Genomic DNA, 17,952 nt, shown 5'->3' with positions numbered 1-17,952 from the left:
ATTGCTTTCTCTCTCTGAATCTGTCACATCAGAAAGCAAGAAAGTCCAAGGTACTGACAAAACCATTTATGCCTCTTATGTCACTAAAAAGGAGGTTTGGTCTATTTCAGCATGTTGTAAGTATTACTGGAGACTTTAGCTTGTCTATAAGCTGCAGATATATTGATCTGGAGCAAGTTCTACACTGGAAAAGCATGTGCAAAAACTGAGTTAAAGCTTTCTTAATGTCAGGCTGCTCCTCTGTTAAGCTGAAAGAAAATCAGGCATGTGAGTTCTAGTTTGTGCTAGCTGATTGTGACCCAAATAAATTCATCCCAGCAGAAGGTACAAGTGATATACAACTAATTCCTGTTATATTTTCACTTATTTTCATTATGACACCCACAAAGGAAACTTCAACAAGATAACTGTTAACATTGGCAAGAACAAGTTTTACAGCTTCTCCACAGTTCTGTATTGTTTTGCTCCAGCATGGTTTATTTGGCCTCTAGGGCAGGACTGCATGTGACTTAGAAAAGAGTGTCTTTAAAAAAACCCAGAAGACCCCTTAGACTGGGGTTACCAGTTACCTGGGTTAAACTTGGGCTCCTCATACCCTGCATTTATATTGTCTTCTCCTCAGGCTTTTGAAGTCTAAGCAAACTGAAGCCATTATGCACTACCATGTCTCTTCAATGGGGTTTCAATGGGCACCCAGTAGGAAAAAGGAGATTAGAGAGCTTATTACCAGAACAGTAACTGTATATGTTGTTCATGGCTTTTTTGCCTGCCACGATGGTCTTTTCAGAAGGTTGTATGTAGGAAATGGGCTACTCCAACTAGATGCCGTGCCGATTTTAGCTGCACATACCCTGTAGCAAAACACTTAAGTATGTTAGGCTGGCACATACCTATAAAAGTATGTTGAGAAAAAGTAGAAATAAGTGATATTGTGCTGTAGTCAGCCCCTTACATGTATGAGAAGATATTAAGGTATCCACTTCTTTTACCATTTCACTTTACAACAACTAGCCTGAGATTCAGTAATGAGCCAAAAAAAAGTGTTGCATGTTGGGGCAGGGTTTAAATACTAAAAATGAGTAAAATAATTATATTTTTCCTTTCCTGATCCTCATTACTGGAGGTTTTATTTTTTTTTTTTTTTGTTTAGTTTATGTGTTAGAATGACCCTTTTGAGCCATTTTTGGCCTGCGTGCTGACACAGTAGCTGTATCTCACAATCCACTCATAATTTAATTTTCACATTTCACAGAGACAGTTTTCACTGCCTTCTGCCTGCCAAGGCAAACTTGTGGACTGCATTAAACACAGGATTAAAAGTAACCCTTCAGTGATTAAACAAATGGGTACAAGATGTAAGGATTTCCAGAAATAAGTATGAAACTGTAGGTATGGTGAGCATTCACCAGGGACTTAGCCAATAAAATACCAATTTTTTCTAGAAACAGTAAATTTCTCCTAAATCTTGTTGTATATTGATAATGTGTAATAGGTGTGAGAGAAATGGCATCATGTTTTCATACTGCCTGCTGGTGCCTCCTACCACTCAGTATATGAAGTTTTTGTCTGTGAAAGTTTCATAAGCATCAGATAGAACTGTAGACAGTTAATGAAATGGCCTATGCCCCAAGGTGTCATTCAGGGAATTTTTTGGTGGGGAAAGACTTGTTCTTTTAAAGTAAAGAACAAATTAGCTATTACTCAGTTATGTTCACAGTTACCCATAAACTACCTAAAAAACTAGAAAGATAGTGAAGAAAATTCTCCCCTGACTTGAATTCAAGGTAAATTTCTCTACAGCATTGCTATCTTGCAGGCTCTCTGTGCTATAGCTAAAACACAATGTGAAAATCCAGCATCAGTGCCACCCTCTCAGAATGCAGTGCTGTCAGAATTCGAGTGTTACAGGTGTCCTCAGTACCTGTGGTTTCACTTTGCTGTCACCCTGTCAGCTACAGGAGGTTTGATTGTAATTGGGAGGGTGGGGAAGAAGGAAATTAAGAGCATCTGCTTCTGAGTGCAGCTTTTCTCTGTGTAGATAATGGTGGCCAAGAAGGGACTTTCCAGGTTGTAATGTGGATGTAAGTGTGGATGCCACTGCCAGATGCAAAGGCCTGGATGTGGCCTTTTCTCATCACACTGTCACTCCATATGGTTTTTTATTCCAAATTTTACATTTTTAGGTTATGTTGAGCAAACAAACACATTTGAGTCCACTTTGTGCATGCAGTAAACACACTGGTTTCATTCCCAAACATAGTACAATTTCTTTTCTTTGTTCAGGTGAAAAAGTAAATGCAATTTGTAAAAAGATTTATGTAAAAATGCATACATATATGTGTGTGTGCATGTATTTCTTATGTATTTATATACCTACGTATTCATACAGTTTGATGGGGAGAGGCCTGGTTTTTTGGTGACTGTTTCATGGCTGAATTATTCTCAGTCATACAGTGCACACACTTCATCTGAAACTTATCTTGTGGCTGAGGCACTTGTAAGGGCTCTCTCAAATGTGTTCTATAGTGTCTGTTACAGTCATTGAAAAACTACTCTAGTTTTCTTCTCAGTGAGAACATTCATAGGATCTCTTTTTCTACTCAAACATGGGATTTTTCCAGTAAACTTACAGGAATTTAACTTTCAACTTTTATCCATCTGTCAGAATTTGCTTCAAAGTGTTCTACAGCTTCCAAAGCTACAGCATTTAGCTTGGACAGGCACAAACAGCACAGAAACAAAAAAGGACACGTTTGGTTTTGGCACAATTTATAGTTCTTTAAGAAATCTTTATTTACTGTCTCTTAGTTGTGTTTTCCACATATAGTTTTGGTTCTTTACATAGATAAAATATTCTTAGATTGCAGAGAGTTGGGGCTTTTTCTTCTTTTTTTCCTATCTGATATTAGAGTGTGTTCCACTTAAAAGTAAAGCAAAGCAGTATATCGGATAACACCCACACACTCCCTAAATACATAAAACTGGGTTGAAAAGTTCAGCCCGATTAATTCCTGAATACTTTGACCGAGATTTGCTGAAGCTGGTCCAAGTTTTTAAATTCTTGACTATCAGCACATGGAAATATCTTCTCGGGGGATTAGAAAGAGTCCTTAAAACAAAAGCAAATTCTGGAATGAGGCAGGAATATTTTGCTTTTTCAGGTCAGGCCAGGCCAGCTGTATCTCATCTCTAACCTGAATATTTATGAGCTGTAGGAAAGCTGGTAATTTTATACCTTCTTACAGATTATTGCCAGTTCCCTGTCTTGGTTGTGAAACGTATTTACCTTTTTAAGGCTTCTGAAAGGGACTTTCCTACTGATTTGCCAATAGGGTGCTGTAGATCATTTTGGAAGGTATGAGACATTTATTTTTTCCAATCTGAGTAAGCATATATTTTCATATTTCTGAAGTAGTGATTGAGTGATAGTATCACTAATGGGAATTAGTTTGTCTTTCTAGAAGTACAGATCAGCAGTGGGAAATCAAAAATCAGATATCCTTGGGTCAGTGAAGAATCTTGTGACCATGCAATGCAAATTGCAGTTCTACTGCAACCTCACTCTGTCAGTGAAAATCTTGCCCAGCTTTGAACAGGTCAATTTTATGCAAGAGGATGAAACCTGTTGGTAGCTGTATAACAAACACTTCACTGGATGGCTCCTCTGTCCCCATTCAGACAGGTTGAAACTGGCATGAGCTCCAGTGGTTTTAATTAATTTAAAAGAAACACAGGTGGTCACAACTAATCTTTACCAGGCAGGTGTTTCTATGTGTTGTAGCAGTGCATAACTCAAGCAAGCAAGGCCTCTGTTCTGTCCATCCCATTCTTTAATTAGACTCCACTATTATCATTCTGTAATCAAAATTCTAGTTTTTCTAACTCCATTTGATTTATTGCTCGGGTCAGCACTAGCTAGATTTCTGTGACCTCCAAGTTAGCACCTTGGCTTGAGTGTCTCTTGATGACCACAGAAGTGTGGTCACTGCAGAGCCAGCGGTGGCTTAGCTCCCTCTGACCCAAAAGTTAGGCACAACCAGCTTCTGTCACCCTTTCAGATCCCATCTGGCCCTGAGGAAAGGCTCTGCCAATGAATTAAAGAGAATTTCTTACATCAGAGCATCAGATCACTCAGTGCTTTACAGGAGAGCATTTCTATTACCATACCAGGTAAAGAAGGGTTTGACAAGTGAAACAATACAAAACAGATACAGAGGTCCAGAGAACATGTTCTCCCAACAAAGGAAACCCCTGTGTAGCTCTTAGGCTGGATCCTTCCAGATCTCAGAGCTCTGTATCCACGTTGCTCTGTCGAGATTTCTGTAACAAGACACAAATCTGACTTACCTTACAGTCAGCGCCAATAGGTTTTTTGCATTCCTCACAGGTGTTGGAATAAAGATTTTCATAACATTTCACACAGTAGGGGCTGTCCTCCTTCAGGATGTACTTCTTACCAAACAGAGACTCTTTGCAGTAGTGGCAATCAAAGCGTTCAGTCATGTTGGTGTCTGGAGCCCAGCTGTCCTGCCACAAAGACAGGAACAGGCACACGTCAGACTGAGCTACGCTTGACCTGATCCCCCAGGAAAGGTTTGTCAATTCTCAATGTTTATCACATTGTACCTCAGTTTTAATCCATCTTTCAGTCAAATAAAGGAGCAAAATAAGAAGAAACTGGGCTATAAATTTTGCAGTGAAGCCCATCTAAATTAGCCATCTGGTGATCCATCTTTGACAAGACCTAGTATTAGAGATGAGAGGGAGGAGTAAACCCTGAGTCTGAAGAATCGTCTTGGGATTTGTAAATGGAATTTGACCTATAGGTCTGCAACAAGAAGGTGTTTCTCTAAGGGATGGAGGGAGTAAAGCCCATTAAGAGGGTGATCCAGCTGATCTTCAGAAGCAACATCTCCTGCATAAGGCAAAAGAAAAGTTTATGTTGCTAGTAGATTTTAGTCAAGCACATCCTATCAGGCACCACAGTTATACACCTTTCTCTGCATTCTAAGTAAGCCATTGTCTGGCAGTCATTCCTCCACAGGCAGACACCAACCCCACATCTCTGCTCTTGTATGGGACTATGGGCATGGGAAGTGTTGGGTCAGTGACTGTCTATCTAATTCTCCGCTGGTGCAACTGAAGGAGTTATCCAACATCTGTAGTATTTTGGGACACAAATGGGGGCTGACTTCCAGGTTTCCTGGCTCAGACAAATGTCAAACAATGATTATGGAAGGGAAAAGTAAGCAGAAGAAACTGTATGAGATGTTTGAGCTTGTCTGAATTAGGGACAATTGATGTTTGCTCCTCAGGTTTTGTTATATCTCTATCATTTTCTGGATACACACACAAGCAAAGATGACACAAATGCCTTTATTCAACAAAAAATTGATGAATATTTATTATTGCCTGGGACAATTTACTTTAGGTTTCATTACAGTCATCACCCTCTTTCTTAACCTGAGGCTTGTAGAATGTATTGCATCTGAAATCTGTTTGGAGGTTACAGCTGGAGTAGGGCATAGCTGCCTGTTTAGGAAAGGGAATTTCCCAAGCAGAAAGTATGTGCCACCTGGACTGCATGATCTTCACTGCCTGCCAGGCTGCATCTCCTCTTTCAGCCACATCTGATCTATAAATCCTCAAATGTTTTGAGTACTGATAGCTTAAGTGGCTACCTCTGTCTTTCATGCACAAGTGACATTTACAGCAGCTGCAGTCCTTTTGCAAACTTCAGCTCTCAGTTTTAAACAAAATGTTACTTGCTTACTGTTCTTGGCGCAGGTTGCTGATTTCTGGAGTTTTTCCTCTCCCTCTGGCAGTGGGAGCCACCCATAGGGTGTTCTGAGATCCTGAGTTCTCCTCCAGGCTTTCAGTTTTTATTATTATCTTTCATTCTGTCTAGCTGGAATGTGATTAAGGTTTTAGGGCTGTCTGAATGGACACACTTTATTTTGATAACTCAAAAGCTTTTTTTTTTGCTTTTTTTTTTTTTTTTTTTTTTTGCTTTTTTTATTAATGGTCAATCCACTGCTGAATTTTGTAGCACAGACTGAGGGGTGAGTGCTTTTACATGTGTGAAGTAGGTAAGTGATGTCTCAACTGCTGGAAAGACTTATGAATTCCAAGTAACTACTAAGAAGAGACAAATTAACAAACGCCAAAATATGCTTGGAGGAAGCACAAATCCTGGCAGCTGGTCATCTGTGCTTATGATAACCCAGGACTAGCAGTGCAACTGATTTGGCTTAAAGATGGTCTAGGAACTAATTATCTCTCTTATCCCAGAGGAGAACTGGGAGTATGCAGGGTGCTCTTTGTCCTTAAGGAGTAGAGAGGATCATAGGACTGATAAGAAGACAGAAAGTAAGAGGCTGTGCTGGAGAGAGCAGTGCAATGACTACCCAGAGCTCCTCTCCAGCCCATTTCCAACAGCAAAGGGAGCATAAGGCAGGAGAACAGGGACACTACAAAGGGAGATTTCCTTAACAATTTCTTCCAGCAAATTAGTCTTCTCTTGAAGTACACCTGCAGTCTTTACCAGAACATTTAAAAAATTATCATGGATTATCCTCTCTGTTTTGAGCCTGTTTGCACCCTAAACTACATAACAGATTTGGACTTTCCTGGCAAAGGACTAGTCAGGATTTAGTTTCCTTCTGGAGTAATCTCAGCAAAATGAATGGAGTCAGACCAATGTACACTGAGTTATATATGTGTAGACACATGACTAAGTCTGAGTGGAGTGGTAGCTTTTGTTCAAGTAGTCTGTATTTAGGACAGAAATCTGTACTTTTTACCAGCTATATTAGGCATTTTTTTTCTAAATTATTGGATTTTGTTGTCCATTTAATGTACATTACTGCTAAGTTAAAATATGAACAGAAACCACTTATGAACTTGGGATAAGTTTGTCACCCTTCTTCAGAACTACTTCTAGCCCTGATTTAAATGTAGATGTGTGATAGTGAAGAGTGAAAAATTTCTCTGCAGTCATCATGTGTAAAAGCAAAAACTATAGAGTGTGATTCCTCTACAGGTTTATACCATTTCATCCAAAGCTGCCGAATGTAAAATATAGAAATGCATTGGGACTGGAAGAAGGACTGCTCCCTTAGAGGTGGACATTCCTGTCTCTTGGTCACAGGACTTTCCCTCTTGAGTACTGTATTGTCTTCTGGGTGCATTTCACAGCAGCAGAGGCAAGCATTATGTAACACATGTATTTATTAATTTATATAATAATGCAATAATATAACAATTCAAAATAATTCAGCAATTATTTAATTGTTGCTGCCACTATTTCAAAAAATACCTGGGCTGCCCTCCTATCCTGAAAGAGATCTTGTTTTGTTAAATGTGCTCTAAGATTGCACCAGGGGATTGTTCCCCTCACCCTGAGCAGAGAGGTAGTCCTCATTTCTATATCCCAAGCAGATTTAGGGATGAACTCTGCTCTATGAAGACACTGCAGGGGCAGCTCTAGATGAGGTCTGAGGAACAACTTTAGAGATCTGGGAAACCTTAAGAAAAAAACCTGCATTTTGGCTTTAGTTATATGAATCTCTTATTGGATCTGGGACCAGTTTTGGATATCTCTTAAAGTTAGGAATTCAGGTTCATGTGGTTTCATTTGGTAAGCTGGAAGTAAGGGTGAAGCATCACAAAATGTCCAGGTTGTTTAAATCCATACCTTGGACTGAATCTCATGATCTATTATGTGGTATTTTGAGCATATTGTACAGGGCTTTTTCTGCTCCAGAGAGATTTAAATGTGAGGTAATAATGGGTCCTATCTACTAATACTAGAAGGAATTTCAAACAAATCATTTCACTGTTATATTTCAATACCTGAGCAATATTTTTGCCTGTCACTTGGAACACATGGTCCTCTACATTGCCAGTCCATTAATTCCTGTTATATAAAATCCCCTCATGTTTAGCTTAGTGGAGGCTTTATGCACTGTTTTGAACTTTAAGGGAAAAAAGACAAAACAGGAGACTTGCACAGCTGTGGATGGACACAAATTGCAATTCAACCTCCTTGCCATTGATCTATTTCTTTCTCTTGTGTTTGATACTTGTTGACTATAAAGCGTTGCAGGGCAGAGGCTCATCATTATTATAGCTCTTTGTGGTAAAGGTGCTTTAGATTTTATCACTTTAGTCATTCTATACTTAGGCTTTTTCAGATTGCTCTTAACATAATCATGACAGAGAAACTGATTTTTTTCTGCCATTCAGTCTCCCTCCTACAGCATCAGACATAACAAGTACATCTCCAAAAGGAAAAGAGCTTTCTGTCGCATGCTCAACAGAGAAGCTACAGCTTATGCCAAATGTTAGTACTACCCACACTGTGTCTCACAGGAAGTAAGAACTGGCAGAAAAATTACCAAAAAGTTAGTAGACTGACTCAAAATCTATGCCTCTTTCCTCTTCTTTCCCCATTGGCTCAGTCTCATTTTACTGACAGAAATTCCTAAATTTGTTATATTACTGCATTAGTGCTCATCATGTCATTAAGAAATTATCCAGTGTTCCCCCATCCCATGACACTATTGACTACTGAAAAAGCAGACTTTGCCTGCTTCTTCAGCTATGTCTGTAAACCTAGTTAATGCTGTTGTGTCCATCTCTTCAACTCTTCTTAGGGGGTGTTGAGCACTGAGAGGTGCAGACACACACGCACAAGAAAGAGGTCAAGGGAAACTATCTAAAACATGTAGGAGTTGTTTAGTTTATTCAGTGAAGTTCTGATCTCCTGTTGTAACAGCATCTGGAGACACAGAATTAAGCCCCTGTAGATGCCAAAGTGGGACTTGCTGTTGACTTAATTAGGTGGGTAGTGCCAGGGCTCTCTCTACTTGTGCCCCTGGGTTGGGGTGTTGTGGTGTCCACCTGCACAGCAAACAAAAACTCTTCCTTCAACATGTACAGACACTTCTCCCACCTGACTGTTTTTCCAGAAGGAGAGTACACATGGAGAATTTTCTATCTGTTTATTTCTCTTCCCCTGAGGAAGGAAGATTTGTGTCTGGCAACTCCAGTGACGTGAGCCATGCCTGTCTAGAGCATTTGGAAACAATTTATGTTAATGCTGCAATGGCTAAAATGAAAAGATTTATTTACAACCATAAACTGACAGTTCAAACTATGCTGGCCTTTGTGGCAAAAGGTGATTTTTTTTCCTGTAACTTAGCTGCTCTTACCACATTCATTATCTATCATCTTGTTGCAGCAACAGGAAAACACTCTTGGAAGATGTAAGCATCTTTCCAAAGCAGACCATAAGGTCATGCGAGGGGAAAAGAGGGAAACCTAATTTAATTTCTTTTAAATTTACCCTAAAAAAATAAGAAATAACTATTTTCTTGTAATACTGATGAGAGGTAGGGGGGGTGGGGGAAAGTTATGTATGGTCAGAATTCACCTGAACCCCATTGTGAGAAAATTAGCCGGTGGTAGATGTACACCACGGACACCCAAAGCACTCCTGTGTGTTTGGATTTATGAAAACACATTAAGGGCTGGTAGCCCTCTTTGTTTGGCTTTCCAGATGTATCTTACCCTCTTCACTGAGTGCCACAAACATTGTCACAATGGAGCAAAGGGAACCTGAGTACTTGTAGGTGCTGCTGGCCATAGGACGAGTGTTGATGCTTTGAGTTGCTCGGAGCTGTGACCCTTCAGCAGCAGCTCCTGCCCAGGGGGAGCCAAGCCAGCTGATGCACAAAAGGCAGTTCTCCCTCCATGGGCCACAGAAGGACATTTGCTGCCTTACACTAAAAATGGCCAATGAAAAGACTAACCAGGCTACGAGGGACAAGTGGTCTGGGGTTTATGCTTAGCTTGTAAATGAGACAGGGATGTTTAGGCAGATGTGGCTGCACTCCTTGTCTTTTAAATTTTTAAGCTGAGAAGAAAGCGGAAGACTTTTTCTCTTGCAATCCTGAAGTAAGCACAACAAAAAGAATTTGGCACCCTGTCTTCAAGATAACAAGACCCTTATGATATATCATCTCTCTCCCAGAACAGCCCTGTTAACAAACCCAGTGCTTTACCAGTGTCCACATCAAGGTTGGGATATAAAAAGTACTTAGTTACAAAAGTGTTAATTACTGTTTCTTAGGCTCAGAGTAGATATTTACAGATGTCAGAAAAGCTCTTCATCAAATGCCAGGAAAATTTGGTTTAATATTTGAAAATAACAGTAATAATAATAATAATAAAAAATTAAATAAAAAATTGACCCCAAGTAAAATATCCCAGTCATGCCTTTAGATGGTAAATTTTAAAAGCTAAGAAAAAGCATTTTATTTTTAACAAAATTACCTTATAATATTCTTCAAAATTACATTTGGATTTTTCCAAGGACTCACCTTCCTTGGAAATGGCTGACTTATTTTGCGTATGGTATAACATTCTGATCTCTTTTTTACAGTTTCTTTTAAATCTCTTTAGAGCAATTTTCTGACCCAACAGACTGCATTAACATATGCAGATAATCAAAGCATACCTGGTTTCTGTCTGGATTGCACAGTCAGCCTATCATGACCTGGAAAGTGGATAGCTTGCTCGTTAAGACTGTACTCCTTAGAAGAACATAAATAATAAAAAAATGAAATAGAAAATGTTTCTTGTGTGGCAAGGTTCCTCGTGCATCTGGCCAAAGTAATCCCAGTTACAGCAGTGGAGAAGGAACACTCCACTTGTGGTTTCTGTGTGGTTTATTGTGTTTGGCAGTCAATAAAGCTCTGCTCCAGTCTAGAGCCACTCCAGCAGAGGTAGAGCAAGAACCAGTGGTAATATCTGCAAATGCCACAGAAAAACTGAGCAATGACACTTTGAAAGTGTACCCCACAGGGTTTCCTCTACGGTTTTCTCCAGCTGATACTGAAATTACTGGAGGGTCTATGGTCTTACCCATATTCCTGCATTTATTTCAGTTGCAAAAGAAGGGTATTTAAAAAACATGAACCATGACTTAAATCTGCCACAGCAAAGAGGAGCACAGTTCAAGTGGAAAGGCTTGCTTTTATTTTCTATTTTAAAGCCTTTTGAAATTGCTGTCCTCCTACTTTCTCTTGCAAAATAAGCAAAAATCTTGCTCAAATGAAAGGTCAAGTACTTGATCCTGCATAAGCATGAAAGTTTATATTTCTAATAAGAGCATTTAAGCAGATAACAAAAAGTGATAGAGGAGAAAAATAGTATAAGACTAATAAACCTTGTTATTATTTCTGGCACTATCCTGCAAAAGTAGTGTTTAAGCTAAATGTCTGCAGACATTAAACTCCAACAAAGGTTTCTTTTCCCAGAAAAGGATTGCTTTCTCTTATTGACAGGAACACTGCTAATCTCAGAGAAATTAGTCTTTAAGATAAAAATACACAGAAATGCCATGTGCTACCATGGTGTCATGTTTCCAAATTTTTCTGTATTTTTGAAATCTTTCATACTACTACCCAGGGCACAAAACCAGAACAGTGTCCCAAATAGCCTGTGTTTCTTTCTTTAAAGAAAGGATAGAAGGAAAGTCGGGATGATTCTGTGGAAGAAGAATGCTTTGTTATTTGTTCTGGCCTCTAGCATCACAGCTCTGGTTCTGCTTACTGAGGTAAGACCACAAAGCCCCCTTGTGTCCAAGATAATTGGCACGCCTGGTTTGGGGGATCAGTTAATGCACATCTTACAGCTGCTGTATAAAACTGCTGTGGCAGGGGATGCCTCTGGGCTGTGAGGTATCCAAACTTCCCTGCTCAGCTGCCATGCCCCTGGCCTTCCAAAACTTGGCAAAGGAGGCTGCCTAAACCTTGGGGGCACCTGTTCAGCTGGGTACATCTTAGCAAACCAGATGGATTGCACCTGGGTGAAACCAGTTAGACCCAGTTTTGGGGAGGTTTGTGGCTGGAGACTGGCACAAGAGAGCAGAGAGGACATCTGCTGAGTTTAAGCCAAAGTACCCATGGTGCGTGAGAGGTACAGAAGAAGGTACAAAGACATAGAAAGCCTGGTGACATAGACACAGGCAATCTTTTTGTGGGCAAGATTATTTCCAACTGAAGAAGGAAGATGTTGAATCCACCATGGAGAGCTGCATGGCATAGTACGGAGAGGTGGAATTCATCAAAGGCAATATCCTGGTCTCTGGAGACATTTCTGCTCTAAATCTCAAGGTGCTTCAGAGCAATGACAAAATATATCTATGTAAATGCTTACAGGTATGTCATTACTTTACACAATTTACTGATTTTATTATGCAAGATGAAGTGAAGAAACAGTGGTGGGTTTTGAGCCCTCATGCTTGCTGAGGGTCTAGAACTAACACCATCAGTGTGATACCTTAGACCTTTCTCTGCAATGGTTGTTATATTTGAAACTTTAAATTCAAAAATTTCCTGTAGAAGGGAGAAGTGAATATGCTTATGTCAGTGTTATGCTCACCTGCATTCCTCTTATGGCATATTATTATATGTACAGTAACAATTCAGCATCCTAGTTGATATAATCCAATATAATATAGAAGGGTACGTGAAAAGGAACAAAACTAACTTTTTCACCTGGCATAAGTATTTTCATGTTCATCCTTAGGAGAAGGCTCTAGTGGTTTATAATCAAACTCTGTCTATATATAGCTAATTAATATTGTTGAAATGTTAATGCTTCAGTGGCTGTCAATGTATCCAAGATTTATTTTCATGAAACCTGTCATTACCCTGCCATTTCACACTCTCACGTGGGGTGAATCTGCATCACAAATAACTGTGCATATGTAAATGAAATATTAAAACTACACCATTAGAATTAATCAGTCTAAAAATGCAAATTATGAGATTCCCCCACTCTCTGAAGCAGTATCCAAGTGAGGAAAGATGATTGCCTACAACACTACACCATTCAGAGTGTCCAGGGATGCTCAGGACAGATTAACCCATCAGAGAAATATGAATGAGACTTAGACCTGAATGTTCCTGGTCTGTGGGGACCTTGAAAGACTGTGAGCATGCTGGCCAGCAGCAACAGGCATTGCTTGTGGCCAAAGGTGTTAACACTCATCTGACCTTCCCTTAACTGTGATTATCCTGGCCCCTGTGGGATGAGGCAAGGCAGGGAGGTGAGGACATCAGCAGGTAACACATTGCTTGGCTCTGAGACTCAGAGCTCAATGCTCTGGAGAACTGAGCCAGAGGTCTCTCCTGAATATAGGTCTTTGCAGCCCTCCTCATCCCTTTCTTTTGGGATGAATGTTTGAATTTCCAGTGTAGCAGAAACTGTCATTAACCCTTACAATTATAGAAGTTGTATTTTGTTACCAGTGTTCTGGGGTTGTGGGTTTTTTGGGCTTCTGACTTTCAAAGCGTGATGGAATGCTGGCGGACTGTGTTGCATGTGATCAAAGGAATTGTCTGATCTCTTTTCTAATGCAAGGTGTGCCATCTGGGAGAGCTGATGTCTGCATGGACAGGAAATATGTGATTTCAGGGAAGTGCTATCCCTAGACTTCTCTAAGAAGTGGGAAATAGATCATTATTTGTACCTGAGTTCTTCAGTTGGGAATCACCATTACATGCTCTACACGGTACAAGCTTCACATAGACAAACAATATCTGACACAATATAGCCACTCCTGTGAGATGAAAGTGATTTCACAAAAAATTAGTAATATTATCCTGTAAATCCAAACCACCTGGAAGTGTCTATTTGGTGCTTTCTGATTTGTCAACCACCGCTGATTTCTGTGGGAGCAAATTTGACAAAATGGTGAGAACCAAAAATAATTATATTTTATCTCAGCACTTTAGCCATCTTGGGCTTTTTCAAAAGACCACCATAACTGGTCCACCCCCTAGTGTCAGGTGTGCTAGTTAGATGGAGATGCCAGGTGGGAACACCAGGTAACTTTTACAAAGTTGAATCCTCAACAACAGCATTTTATGTCTTTTCAGCTGCCCTACTCACCCCAACCACATGTTGGTTCACAAGCCAGAGATCATTTTAGCCTATGGCTAGGGTAAAAGACAGTTTTATTGGTACTCAGGTCAGATTTAGATATTAATACTATGGTATGTCAGGAGCTGAGTTTTCAATACAGCGTATCCTTTTAAAAAAAATTTCTCCCTATGTGACCAAGAATTGGTCAGGTTCTATTGAAAAAGCAACCTTTAGAATCCATCCTTTCCCAGTTACGTCTACAGGTGCACAAAACAGACATAAATTTTTGTAAAAGAAACAAATACCAACCTTTTTTTTTTTTGCCTTCCATATCCAAATGCCTGAAGCAATCATGTTCAAAGTTTACCATCTGGCTGATAAAAGGCACAGAAGATTTTGGCCAGAAAGCTGGGAGTCCCATAAATTTATGAACTGATAAAAATAGGGTTCACAGCAGAAACACAGAGACAACCTTAATTGTAGTATTCTTTCACATTTGTGTTCATTTGTGTATCTAATAACACAGCCTTATATTGGTCCCTTTTAGAACAATTCCTATTCAAGACAATGTATAAATACTCATAACCATCAATAAATGTTACGGTTACTGACCCTGGTAATCTCAATGTCAATTAGCAATCTTTGTTAATGTACCTCTAGATTGGAGTCAGGGGAGTGGCAATCACAGACTGACTGACTTGCTGGTACATATATTTCTATCACATTTATTGTCTCGTGTACTCAGCAAAGCTGTGTGTGTCTCTACACAGCAAAGCTGGAATATGCAGGTATTTGGTCAACTAAATAAAAGCCACATCCCTTGGGGAGAGTAAAAAGTTTGGAACAGCTGTCAATGCAGACAATGAAAGTATTTCCTTTATTATGTACGCAGGGAAATCCACGTTAGCATACAGTAAGGACTGGGTTATTGTAGCTGCACACACACGCACACAGAGAAAAGCACAAAAAGAAGGAATGCAGCGCTATTAATTGGGATTTGTATTCTAATTTATTCTCTCCACAGAAAAAGAAGAAGCAGATGCTGATGGCTCCCCGTTTTTCCCATACACAATCTGTCCACACTGCCAGCAAAAAGGAGAGGCTACCTTTGTTTCATGTGTATCTGCTCTTGCTACAGTACAAAAATGCTCCTTTGTTGAGCTCGGTAGCAGGACTGCACGGAGGTGTAAGGAATCTAAGACCCCATCCTGTACTTTTTATCACCTCCCCGGGGGATTACACACTCAGCACAATGCAGTCATTAAAAATAGTTACACATGAAAAGACCCAGCTCCTCATCAGCTCGCTGATGTGTCACTTTACTGACGGACACGCAGCAGTAATTGCTGCGATAAGGAATTTGTCTTTTTGTCCTCTTCACACCCCTCCCCGCGCACTCAGGAGAAAGGGGGACCGGCAATCTCTCTCCTCTGCATCCTTCCCCCAAAACCCACTGGGATATTAAGCAGCCCTCTCCTCCTCTCCGCACCCTTTGTTTAAAGCGACACCTCCAAAGATATGTTCTGTGGGTAGCGGGAGGGAAGGGGAAAAAGGGATATTTACTTACAGAGCAGCAGCGGGCAGTTAATGCCACCTCCTGGAGCGGGGACAGGGGGTCACATCCACTAAGAGGTGTGCCAGGAGCCCGCTGGCCTGCCTGCAGCGCAGAGCTGTGCCGCCAGCCGGGCTCTCTGCCGCCTGCCCAGAGCGGCTCTGCCGATCGCAGCTCTGCAGTCAGCGCTGTGTGGAAAGAGGCTGCTGCCTTCCCCAGCCCAGTGAAACCCCTCGCTATCATTTTACCATATAAGGACACAAAAGCATCGGAGACTCTCGTTCTTTGAGGAGCTCTGCAGCTGGCATTCGACACTTTCTCTATTGCAAGGGTGTCGATACTTCCCCCTGCTAAACATCTTGTCTTTCTTGGCCCCCTTCCTAAAATAAGGCTCCCTCTCCCCTTCTCCAGCCTTTGTTTCTCTAAAGCCATGATGCTCATTAATAACACGGCTTTGCTAAATCTGAGAGCTCGCTCTTTACAGAAGGAGAGGTTTTACAGCAGCTCAAGACCAAATATTTGTAAGGCTTTTCACCTGGCTGAGAGAATAAAGTCCTTGGTTAAAATTGGTATGAGGCTTTATTTGCTTTGGTCGTTTTGCCTGCTGAGTGTCTTACCAAAGAAGAGTGAAACAACCTGTCTCTCTCCTTTGTGGAGAGGTGCACATTTTTACAAGGACCAAGTGTGCAGGCGTTTCTTTATGAGCATTCAGACCCCAGTCAAGTTTCTCTCCACCCTTCTTTCTTACCAAGCTTCCCCATAACCAGGAGGAAAACGAACAAAAGCAGGGGAAATCAATGAAACCAAAACCAACCATCTCTTTGTAAGAGAAAGCCAAAGGAACAGCTTGTCTCAGCACATGCTCAGTACCCAGTCAAGAGCCTTGCCAGTGTGCACATGGTAAGAAGAGAGGGAACTATTAATCCTGCTATAATCAGGAACTACTTTTCCTGCTACAAAATCCAATTTCATTTATCAACCATTCTAGCAGAAACACATTCTGCTAATCAAAACAGTGAGGGTCCTGGGAAACCTCCCAGAGGGAGAATTTGGATGAGAAGCACATGGGAGATGTCTGCTCTCTGCAGCTTGAGGGCTAGGCTGGGAAGGCAATTCAGGGTAATTCTTCAGTAATGACTGGTGCTTGCCAAAGGGAGGTGCTTAAATATGAACGCTTCCAACCTCAAGGGATACCAGAGGATAAATATGTAAAGCCCATTATCCCAAGAGAGTCTTGCTGTTGTTTTGCATCCAGAAGATGCCAGGTAGTCCAGTTTTGGATACTGGGTTCTGGTGTGTGCCTCAGCAGTGGTGTAAATGTGCACATGGGCTAGGTAAGGGTTTCTCCTGCAAGATGAACTTATGCCAGTACCCTGCCCTGTACTTTCTGTCCTCTTATCCACCCAAATACAGCCAGATTTGAAATGGGGGTAAAATGTGTTGGTTGGTCTCAGTGTTACTCCAAATCTAGAAAAGCACAGAATAAAATGGTGGGGAGGGACCATTCCTGGTTCTTTTATAAGAAACCAACTTTCATTTACAGATGTGAGTTATTTTGGTGACCAGCAATGGCCTGTTTGTCAGTTGATCCAGCCTTTGCTGTTGAGTTCTCAAAACACAGGCATCATGCCCTGGAGGACTGACAATAGACATACAGGATTAAGAATGCCATGGCAATTAAATCTTATTAAAATCAAAGCTGCTGCACTCCCCAGCCACATGGGGAGTCCCTGATTCTTCCCTTGAATTTGCAGTGGCACTGTAAAATGAATTAAACCAGAGAGTGAAAAAATTTCATTAAACCCATGAACTACCTTGGATCTGCACCTTTATCTTGGGAGAGCTATACTTGCTGGGTTTCCAGTCCCATCAATGACTTCCTGGATGCCCTTGGACAGAACATTTCATCTTTCTGTTCATTAGCTTCACTGTCTGTAAATATAAAGCTCAGGACAGCCAAACTCACATGTAAGTTGCTAGGAAATTTACCAAGGGCTAGCTAGAGTATGAATGTATTAGGAGGAATAGTTTCTCTCTTTTAGATTAAACTATTGCACAGTGGCAACAATAATTATTTATTTTCACCTTAGTTACTGTTCTTACCTCAGCTCTAATTTAGTAGTGTACATTGAAAAGGAGAAAGGTCTTGAAGATGATTAGAATTGGGCTATTTGATTCCAAACTTTTCTAAACAAACTATTCTGAATGTGTCAGAAAAACATCAAAATATTTTTCAATATTCCTGATATTTTTATTTTCCCATTTGTCCATTGACAGCTACTGCAGAAAGTCTGTCAGAGATTTTTTGATGATCCTTGTCATACAAGGCAAGTGTTTTCCACAATTATATGTTTAAATATATACTGACTCCAGCTGAAATGATTTAGTTTATTTGTTGCAGGTCTGGGTTGACTAAGTCAGATAAGGTAATTTTTGCCAAATTTATCACCTCTGACTCCTTG

At 40.5% G+C, this 17,952-nt stretch overlaps 1 protein-coding gene and 1 long non-coding RNA gene across 7 annotated transcripts in view; one reads left to right on the top strand and one right to left on the bottom strand.

Moving 5' to 3' along the window:
- Window positions 1–17,952, bottom strand: part of FHL2 (four and a half LIM domains 2) — a 37,672-nt gene that overhangs the window by 8,370 nt on the left and 11,350 nt on the right. Inside the window, exons 1-3 of one of the 6 annotated variants that reach the window (XM_086880334.1) lie at window positions 15,506–15,680; window positions 4,627–4,915; window positions 4,348–4,527 (exon numbers count right to left, since the gene is read on the bottom strand). In XM_086880334.1, the coding sequence (XP_086736460.1) occupies window positions 4,348–4,527; window positions 4,627–4,707 (261 nt within the window). In that variant the 5' untranslated portion in view covers window positions 4,708–4,915; window positions 15,506–15,680. Of the gene's footprint in view, window positions 1–4,347; window positions 4,528–4,626; window positions 4,916–15,505; window positions 16,468–17,952 lie in introns of those variants that run through there. The other 5 variants (XM_086880336.1, XM_023918205.2, XM_023918206.2 and 2 more) reach the window with 5 other exon arrangements.
- LOC147654037 (uncharacterized) lies at window positions 11,738–16,059 on the top strand. Its single transcript, XR_015284293.1, has 2 exons — window positions 11,738–12,227; window positions 14,963–16,059. It is a non-coding gene; the product is annotated as an uncharacterized LOC147654037 (long non-coding RNA).

The sequence above is a fragment of the Cyanistes caeruleus genome, chromosome 3 (assembly GCF_971803275.1).
Source record: "Cyanistes caeruleus chromosome 3, bCyaCae1.hap1.1, whole genome shotgun sequence".
Taxonomy (NCBI): domain Eukaryota; kingdom Metazoa; phylum Chordata; class Aves; order Passeriformes; family Paridae; genus Cyanistes; species Cyanistes caeruleus.
The sequence above is the reverse complement of the archived record's forward strand: the minus strand, read 5'-3'. Positions and strand labels throughout refer to the sequence as shown.